This window comes from Acromyrmex echinatior, chromosome 12 (assembly GCF_024713525.1).
Source record: "Acromyrmex echinatior isolate Ae372 chromosome 12, ASM2471352v2, whole genome shotgun sequence".
Lineage (NCBI taxonomy): Eukaryota > Metazoa > Arthropoda > Insecta > Hymenoptera > Formicidae > Acromyrmex > Acromyrmex echinatior.
Window position 1 is genome coordinate 3,622,238 of NC_141863.1, and position 10,231 is coordinate 3,632,468.

Genomic DNA, 10,231 nt, shown 5'->3' on the forward strand with positions numbered 1-10,231 from the left:
GCTTTTTGTAATCTCTCTCTTAACTTCGAATGGACTTGCCACGAAATTGTCATTTGTAGCTTAAATTATACGCAAAAGAATAACGAGTGTAACGATAGTTTGTTAAAGCTCCTCTTCCTCTTCCTCCCCCTCCCCTCCCCCGAGAAGAAAAGAACTCAATTGCGCACGGTATAACCAGAGGAAAATTTGCTAAAACGTACGATATAAATATTTCGTCGGATCTGAAAAGTTCAGTAATTGGTTTAGTTAGCGGGCCAACGTTGTCAGGACAGAAAGTTCGGCCATAAGCGAAATTTACTATTCAAATTCGGTCGACTCTGCTGCATTAGGGTGAATGTCTGCCTGACTATGCAACATGGCGTGACAAGCACGAGAATAGAACCGCATCGGGTTTTACGAGATCGCGTGATCACCGCCAGCAAACATCGTCTCTACCATGAATTTCGTCGGTGCATGCCCGCCTTTATTTTATCCGATTCCCAACTCTGATTCCGACCGCGCACACCTCGGACCTATCCCTGTATTGTATCTCGGAAAAAGCAATGCAGAATGCATCTTCCGTTTGCGGGAGGAGGTGGGAAGGGGAGGGAGGGAGGGGGGAGGTGGAGTGCGCTTTTTACGCGCGCATAAATATTTTGTTTTATTGCCTGGCTATACATCCCTTATTGCGGCTATATATCCGTTCGATGGTATGATCCACCACATGTAAATCGTATTATAAGTATGATAGCAGAATGTAAATATCTTACGTAAATATCTTTTGAAGTGTTACCATAATAATTTGAGAGAAAAAAAAAGATGATCCCAACCGAGGGGGGGGGGAAGGGGGAGGGGTAATATTTTATTGAACGAAACGGGATCTCGGAATAATTCGGAGTAAAATAACTCGGAGTAAAAGCACGACATCTTTATGTTCCTTTAAGTAAACTAATTAAATCGTCGTGTTATTTATTACGAGGAATGAAAGAAACGGTAGTGTCTCAACGGAAGCGTTCAGTGGCTCTTGGCGAAGCAAATTTTCTCACGGCGCTCTAATTTTACTGCGACACGCTCTATTAATACAGAGACGCATACGCGTATTGCGAGAATATATAGCGGAGGCCAGCATGCCTGGCTTCGCCAACGTTATGGAAATTCCGACGTGTGCATTGCTAAATATACTGGCGCCTGTTCGCTCTCCCTCTCTTTCTCTCTCTCTCTCACTCTCTCGGCGCGGTTATTCCCGCGGTTAGGGAAACAACCCGGAGAGAGTTTCCGATGGTTGCATAATCGAATTTATGCTTGCGGCTGATTTGTATCGTGGAGAGTGGCATAGATCCTAGCTATTTTGCAATTCAGTTTCTATCCCAAGTGTCCAGATTAAACCAACGTCACCTTCGAAGAAAAATTGGTGAAATGTCGTTCGGAGTGTCCCAGAAATATATGGATGTTGACAGTCACAGAAATCTAATCCTTGAGTAATCGAAAACATAAATTATTTTTTTCCTACTAATTCTTGTGAATGACTGAAAATCGAGTATTTTATCTTTAATAATTTCATCTATTCAGCTGGTCTAACATAAATCAAAGAATTTTTTTATTTGAAAGAATTTATGGAGATCCCAAAAAATATAGTTTGCCATTTATAATCGGTTGATCTTACATGACTCAAAGAATTTTTATTACTTGGAGGAATTTATGAAGATCCCAGAAATTAGTTTGTCGATTACAATTGTGTATAAAATCTTGTATGCTTCAAGAATTATGCAATAAATTACCGCAACACATTGGGTCAAATCCGTCTTGACATAGGATTGCAAAGAGTTAATATTGTCGACTCTGTAGCATGAGAACCTATCGGATGATAGTATCATTTATTCCGAGACTTGAAGCGTTTCAGAAATTAAAGGAAATCAGTCCGGAGAAATGTGAACTGGCTTTTCTATCCAATTCAGCAACGTTCCTTTCGTTCTTTGCACCTTCTCCCTCTTTCTCTCTCTCTCTCTCTCTCTCTCTCTCTCTCTCTCTCTGTCACGTGCAACAGCCGGGAAGACGGGAACGGGGTTGATCCACCCTAGTTGAGTCCCGCGCGAAGAAAGGAACGAAGAGGAAGAGAAGCCGCATCGGAGTGGATCGAGAGAGGAGAAAAGGGAGAGGGGAGTTCGTCGGCGGAATGGAATCCATTTCGAAATTGCAAGCCACCCTGTTCGATCCCCCTTTCTCCACCGCCCACCCTTCGTATCCTGACACCCTCCCGCGGCCTTTTCCTGGCTCCTTCCCTCAGGAAAAGCCACTCCCCCTGCTCGACTCACACCGCCCGTCTCGCTCTCTATCTCTCTGGCTCGCTCCCTTTCGGGAGACAGCGTGCTCGCCTCGAATACTGATATCGAGCAAAGTCCTTTTTCCCTTAAACCGAGCAGCCACCAGGAATAATGCATTATACGTACGCGTCCTTCGTCTCTCACTACCTCTCTCGCTTCGTCGCTCGACTTTTCCTCTCATACTCTGATCATAGTACCTTTCCTTCGTGTCTTGCTAGTCTTAGCTCTCTCCGCCTTTCATCATGTCGACGAGCTCGAAATGTACTCAAATTTGCCCTGAAACAGTTTTATATTTTTAATTAACAGTTTATCTCATCAATGAATGTCTTACATTAGATTCGACGCGTCTCCTGTTGAATGATTAATGGTTGGTAAAACCCGACGTTTTGTCTTTATTTGTTTTAGGCTTGTAACGAATTCACTACTCACGTAATGAACTTGTTGAGGGAACAAAGTCGTACCAGGCCGATTACGCCTAAAGAAATTGAAAGGATGGTTCAGATTATTCACAAGAAATTCTCCAGCATCCAAATGCAGCTGAAACAGTCTACTTGCGAAGCAGTGATGATCCTGAGGAGTCGATTTTTGGATGCCAGGTTCGTGTTATATTCGTGAAACAATAATACAAGTAATAGATGTATATAAAATGCATTCCATTTATCATCATAATCATTTTTGTGCCTTTTGTGTATCCAAATTCGGAAAATATTCACCGCAATTAACATGATACGAATTGATTCTTGTTGCAGACGTAAAAGAAGAAATTTCAGCAAACAGGCGTCCGAAATTCTGAACGAATACTTTTATTCTCATCTTAGTAATCCCTATCCAAGTGAAGAGGCCAAGGAAGAGCTCGCACGAAAATGCGGAATTACCGTGAGTCAGGTATCGTCCATTATTTTCTCTTATACGTATTAGGCGATGAACTTTTGTAACTTATAATATTTGGCATCGTACTATGGCTTTTAATTTTTATAATAATTTTAAAAAGTTTTTAAGCTTATTCTTTAAAGAAGATATTACGGCGCTGAGTAAAATATTTTATTAAACACTTCGATGAAAAAGAATTAGGTATATTGGACGTGTGTGAGACAAATTTTTGTCTCCCTTTAGTGTTGAAATTGAAATGAGCGCGTATCTTTATTCTGTTTGCTATCAGGTGTCCAATTGGTTCGGAAATAAGAGGATACGCTATAAGAAGAACATCGGTAAAGCGCAAGAGGAAGCGAATCTGTACGCAGCCAAGAAGGCAGCTGGTAGGTTCCAACTTCGCTAAGTGGGTGTCCCTTTACGAATTTGTTTTGCTTAAAGCATGAGGAAAATTTTGTAATAGTAATTCACAAAATTGATAAAATGTCCATATATGAATATCTCCGTGATTGGAAAGCAACATTTTGTTAATGAAAATCAGAAACGATTTTATTTTATGAATGGCAATTTATAAAACGTTTTCTAAAGTGCTACCTTTTATGTTGCTACCATTATTTTTATCTCTCAATGCTCCCCCGGACTTATTGCTCTTTTGGTTACATTGGAACTTCGCCGAGGAAAAGCGAATTAAAAGCGAGAAATGTAAATTGTTCTCCTGTAAATTGAAGCAATTAACAGACAAATCGTGGTACATATTTTTTCTCATATTTTTTTAAACATTAAGCTAAGAATCGAGATAGAGGAAGTCTCATTACTGTAAATCATTAGGCGACTGAGTTACTGCCTATTGTTTGGCGCCGCAGTGACATTATTATTGCAACCGTTGATGAATCGCCGACGAAGAATAAATTTAGCGTTTGTTTTCTTTGGCACGTGATGCTTAGAAGAAACATCTCCGTGATTAAATCTTTTAAAAAATTTCTTGTTTTCAAAAGTTGCGAAGCACATATAGAGCTATGAAGTTTTCGTTTCATCTTTTGGGATGAACTTTCTCATTTCATCCTCGCTTACTATCTATTTTTGTCTTTCACTACCAGCCTTGAAGACGATGAGAATTCCTTTTTCTCGTAAAAATTGCAAGAAAAATTCCCGATCCCATTCCGAAATTCCACGGATTCGTGGATCTCACCCTGGTCGCAATTACGCGCGCTTCGCTTAACTACCGAGGCATCTCACTTTATTTCGGACGCGTGAGATATTTTTAACTCACCAATTATACTTGGGAGAGAAGGGGAGAACACGAGTCAGATGGCGAGAGAGGATGGGTGAGACGCTGGGGGTACGATGGAAATTCCGGGCTTCTCGCATTTCTTTCAGCACTCTCTGCGTTTGTCTTTCCTCGCCCACGTTTGCGATGAAACGACCCGCGGTCCTCTCGTAATTAAAGAAACGGAATTCTAACGACCTAACTCTGCGAAACAACGCTTGTCTCGAATGGCGCGAAGGTTTTACAAGCGCGGAACACTCTACTGCAGAAGCCGCCGGGTACGGTTCATACAAATCTGAAGCAAATTATGAGAAAGCTCGGATATTGTCGGAGGAAAAAGACGAATTGAAATTATTAACGCATTTACATTCAGAAGCAGTGATACATTATACAAGTTTAATTAGTCTTTCTATATCGTTCCTTAAATATATCTTTGCAATAATTGGACTACGTTATTACGTTTTTTCACGAGCCAAAAAGAGAGCATAAGCTCGCGAGACACGAGAGACAAAATCGCTTAAAAAGAAAAAAGTCGCACCCTCGAATTTTGTATGCACCGCGATTGTTTCTACAGCAGCTTTTGCAGGAGCATCGCCGTACAGTATGGGCGGTGCCAGCCAAGGCACCCCGACGCCGATGATGTCGCCGGCGCCGCCCGGAGGACCGCAGGACATGGCCGGATACAGCATGGGAATAAACGGCAGCGACTACGGTTCGCAGCCGTACAACGATGGCTCTATGGGATACGACCCCATGCATCAGGTAAAATTTACGTAGTCTCTCAGAACGCTCACTGTTGCGCGGTGTTTCCTCATTAGCCGGTTCTGGTAGTCAATGTCGCTCGCTTTTTGGAATACGCATTCACATTTACTAAGCATGAGCTTATCCTAGAACGTTATGCACACTATGTGGGATTACGCTGTGGCTCGGAAACGCACTGCCTCTGAAAGAATAGCTGAGAGCGTTGAATCTGATCAATCTCCGGATACGAAGAAAGGAATTATAATAAATTGAACGATTGACTTTTATTATGACGAAAACTTGCTCATGTGATTAAGTTTATGAATTTGATCTTTTATTGGTAAGAAATTACAACCAAGTGTTTTCCTCCGATCTTAATAAGCTTTGGATGTTAAAATATAGACAAAATAGATATATTTTTTTGTAATGTTTTTTTTCCATTGAATGGGTCTTACAACCCTTTCTTAAAAAAAAAAATTAATATTTTTTTCTTCTTGAGTAAATATCGTTCTAAATCGTCAGATATAAAAACAGTTTTAAGGCTCCTGAGAGTATTCACTCATATTGAATCATAAGCGAGAAATGTGTCATAAGCGACACATTGATTTTTTTTGCATGCCATTTGTAAATAAAGAGAATTTGGATGAAATGAAATGATGAGATCGTTTTAAAAATGATCGAGAACTATCCTTATTTCCTTTGACAGTCAATAAATAGTCGTAAAAGGCACATAAAATGCGTTTATTAATTTTTATTCAATGTGTATACATGTTCACTTCACGAACCTTTTTCGACCTATCAGGGAAGATAAGGAAAATCTTTGTTCATTTTTACAAGTGTTTTAAAGCGATCTCATCGTTTCGTTTCATCCAAATTCTCTTTATTTATAAATGGTATGCAAGAAAAATCAACCATTTCTCGCTTATGATCATCATGATTCAATATGGCTGAAAACAACTACTCAAGAGCTTTAAAAAGTTTAAAAAAATGTTTTCAAGATTATTTATAATAATGATCAACAAAATTTTTTAGAGTAATTTTTATATATAAATAAAATTGTTTATAAATATTATAACAATTTTTATAAATAAAATTTTTTATAAATAAAAATCTTTAAAAAAAATTAGAAGAAATATAAAAAGATGTTATTTTATTAGAATTATAAAGTACCTTCGAAACTATTCGAAACTATTTTTGCTTATATAACTTTTACTTTATACAAAACAATATTCACTCAGGAGAAAATCGATCTTTTCCACAAACTATTTTTAAGAAAAGTATGCATCTCTTATTTCTGTCTATATTTTAACGTATTTAAGACTTATTAAAAATAGAAGGAGACATTTCTTCTTTGTGAAAAATTTCATCAAAAGTTTATTTAGTAATAAATTATTACATGTAATTATTTCATCTCTTTAAGAGAAATTTGTATTTAATATTTCGATGATGATTATTTTAAAGTTTGAACTGTAATATATCAAAATTAAAATTGGATTGCTGAAATTTTTATCATTTTGTATATATTTTTGTATTCTGAAATTTTTATATTTAAAAATCGGTAAAAAAATAAAATTCGATATTGAATATACATTTCTTTTTATTTTATTTAATGCTCCTTAAAATTACAACTCCTAATTAATTTTATTTCCTCAATATACCATTATTATCGCATATCCTATCATTTAGATGTTCATCTCTCTTTTTTCGCATAAATCATGCGAGCATATGAAGTTATTACTGAAATCTGCTGTCTTCGCGCAAATTGCTTCCCTGCAGTTCCAAGCCACGGCATTGCATCTCGATGAATGCATGCGCATCTCACCTTTCGCATACTCACACTCACTACAAGAGAGAAAGAGGGAGAGAACGAAAAGAGAGAGAACAAGAACGATATTAGAGCAGGGGGGGAGAGAGAGAGAGAGAGAAAGAGAGAAGAAAAGAAAGGGTAGCGGTGAAGGAGTCTGCTTGAGTTTCAGGATGATTACGATGCCATATACAGGGAACAGACCCTCTTGTAAAACAACCCGAATGCATAAAGAGAGCATTACGCATAATGCCATTTTGGTTTTATATTACACGATTGAATTAAACGTAACTTTTTTATTTTTTTTCCAGATTTCCGCGATTTTTCAGATGTGTAAATAAAATGTTCCATTCCGTTATAATTTCCGGGAATTGACTAAGTATTTATATACTTGAAATTTAATTGACCTCAAGAACTGAAAAAATTGGCATGCGTACCCCTTTTACCCCTGTATATGGATGTGCGTGCATGTGAGTGCGTGCGATTAAATGTGTACGTGTGTGCTGGAATATATATATATATATATATATATATATATATTGTGTTGCCGGATACGCTATTGCTGGTCCTGTAAAGACGGGCTCGAGGGCGCCGACAGTCGTGGTGCGAAGGGTGTGTTGGATCGAGTAGGGGTGCCAGGGTAGAACCTGCACAGATATGTACAAACACACACACGTAAAATACACGTACATACACAACTAGCAGCCAATAGCGCCAGGTTTGCTTAGTATGCATTGGAGTTGCTAAGTCACTTTTTAGACAGGGCTGGCTCTCTCACATATTAATGGAGCTAGTGGATGCGCGCCGCCTCTCCTAACGAGTCACCCGATGTCTCTGCGATGCAACGCAACGAAATGAATTTGGAACGGTGGAAAATTTGCGGGATTTCTTCGATCACACTCGACAGTCTTCCCCACTGAGGTTCCTTTTATATCAATCTTTGATAAATACTTTTCGCGTTGCTTTTTTTCATCGAATGTCGTTAAGGACCTTCGCATAAATTGTTCGTTATCTTCTTCCTCCTCCTTCTTCATTAGATTCTTCTTTAACCTTCGTAAATTCGCTGAGACTATTTATAGCCCGGATTTGCTTCCATAGTTTATTGTACTGCCCTCACAGTCGAGCCGTTTAAATCGACGTAAGCAGTTTTATAAAATTTTCATCGAGAACCTTATAGAAATTTAAAGAATTCTAGAACGAAGAATACTTCATCTCGCAATTCACAAATTGACACATACATGCTAATTTCCGCTTTGATATCGGCGCTTCGCATGAGGATACGTCTCGTAACGTCTCTAGCGTGGCTCTTCGTTCTTCGAACGTAGTAAATCTCGCTGACGTACAATTTCAACGATGTCGCGTGACACGGAGTGACGTTAAATTAAATTTGCGGGTAAACACAGTGAGCGGGAGTATTCGGGAAGTCTGGCAGGGGATTCCTGTAGGAATTTCAAGCCGATGGATCCAATATCTGACATGTCAATACGCTGATCACTTGTCGATGTTTCGTTTCGACTACAATTCTATCGTGGGATAAAAAAAATCGTTACATTTGTCCGATGAATCATTTGTCGAGGAGCTTATTTAATCCGCATGTTTTCGATTTCGACAAGATACCGTTATTAAATTATCGTTGAGAAGATCGTAATAATATATTTGCGCAGTATTTCTTTCGTTTTTCTTTTCGACAAAACCTCTATTTTAGAAAGCGCGTCGAACTCGATCGGAATCGAGGCCATCCTAGGAAAGCCCGGGAGGAAATTAATTTCGTGGTTGATCCGGTTCACCTAGAAATTCTACGATCGCGCGGGATCACGTGGTGCCGCAAGGGTTGAAATGAAGCGACTAAAATGCATGCTCGTAACCGTGCTGTTCCGCAGTCACTTCCGGCTTCTGTATAGCTCTCCACCTTCTTTATCGATCCGAAACAGAGCCCGTCTTCTCCTGTATCTTCTTGCTGGCGTTAAGTTCCATCAGTTTTATCGTTCGATCGATGTGTCTTCAAACCGGTTCGTCGAGAAACACAAAACACGTAGCGAATTTACGGATCAATTTTATTTTTAGCTATTTTCACGATCAAACTCGCTTCTTTTTTGCACAATAAAGCGCTATCTTTTAGTTCAACCGATTTAAATTCTTAATCCATCTTAAGAAGTATAAAAGAAGTATAAAAGCAATATTACGGTTCTTTCGATTAACCGTTCATTACGTGTCGTTTATCCAGAAAATATCGTACTATCTTTCAGTCTGTTTAAGTGAAATTTCTAATTTCACTCGTGAAAGGCAGACACAGCGAGCTCGTACGTATCAACTTTGCTTTTAGCTGAACGTCACCGCTTCTGGATTCTAATCCATTTCGTTGTTCTAATGAGATAGAATTTGCAATTTCTTGTCACATCGATCTCTCCAAGGTCTTTCCAGCTTCGACGTTGCATTAAGTTTTGACAGTGAAGTTCGACATGATCGGCTCTAATAACGAAGTTTGCGACGACAACAATTCCCTTCCTTTGACAATGCTGCAGCTGGCACTAACTACTTTTCCCGTAATCGCATACGTAACAAATGAGCATTCGCTTTATTACACTCTTACACGAGCACAAAGAGCCTCTCTCACACGCCGGCCGATTGACTCCTAACATTTTGCACCGGTCAAGTAATGTAATCCACTTGTATATTTCGTCATAATCTATCTTTATCACCGCCTCGTTTTGTCTTCGCCGTCCCTCCCGCTCCTTCACTCTTCTTTTAATCTCGTTCTAATCAGTTGTTGGTTGGTATTTCGAATCTAACAAGTAACAGTAACAGTAAGGAGTTGCGGAACTGTGTTTGTTGCAACGAAGAGAGGAACGCGAAGTTCGTACGAAAGCACCTCCACCGTCCAACGGAGGAGGGAAGCGAAGATGCTTTTCCTTCCTAATCCAGCCGTTTTCGGATTACCGTCTTTTGCTATTTTGCGCGCGTACCGCCACAATGTGCGTTATTAAAATATCGAGAATGACGTTTTGAGAAGAAAGACGGCGCATTGTCGCAAGCACAGTTCTAGTACGGTCTCTGCTACCTACGTTACTGTCACGATCCATTCGGTCGTCTGCTGCGCCGTCTCTTCTACTCTCCATCACCTTGACGATCCGTCTCGGAAGCCGCGAAATCGCGCGAACGGTTCGCGACGGTTCGGAAACGATCCCGGGCGACGTGCATTTCTTCTCTTATCGTTCGCGAAGAGATTACGTTATGCAAATCTAAACGAGG

The 10,231-nt window shown here is 39.5% G+C and overlaps 1 protein-coding gene across 8 annotated transcripts in view; it reads left to right on the forward strand.

Annotated features, from left to right (window-relative positions):
- Positions 1 to 10,231, forward strand: part of exd (PBX homeobox extradenticle) — a 51,099-nt gene that overhangs the window by 34,501 nt on the left and 6,367 nt on the right. For 6 of the 8 annotated variants that reach the window (XM_011066015.2, XM_011066012.2, XM_011066008.2 and 3 more), the window contains exons 4-7: positions 2,706 to 2,896; positions 3,050 to 3,185; positions 3,460 to 3,556; positions 5,012 to 5,199. In XM_011066015.2, the coding sequence (XP_011064317.1) occupies positions 2,706 to 2,896; positions 3,050 to 3,185; positions 3,460 to 3,556; positions 5,012 to 5,199 (612 nt within the window). Of the gene's footprint in view, positions 1 to 2,705; positions 2,897 to 3,049; positions 3,186 to 3,459; positions 3,557 to 5,011; positions 5,200 to 5,328; positions 6,767 to 10,231 lie in introns of those variants that run through there. The other 2 variants (XM_011066010.2, XM_011066009.2) reach the window with 2 other exon arrangements.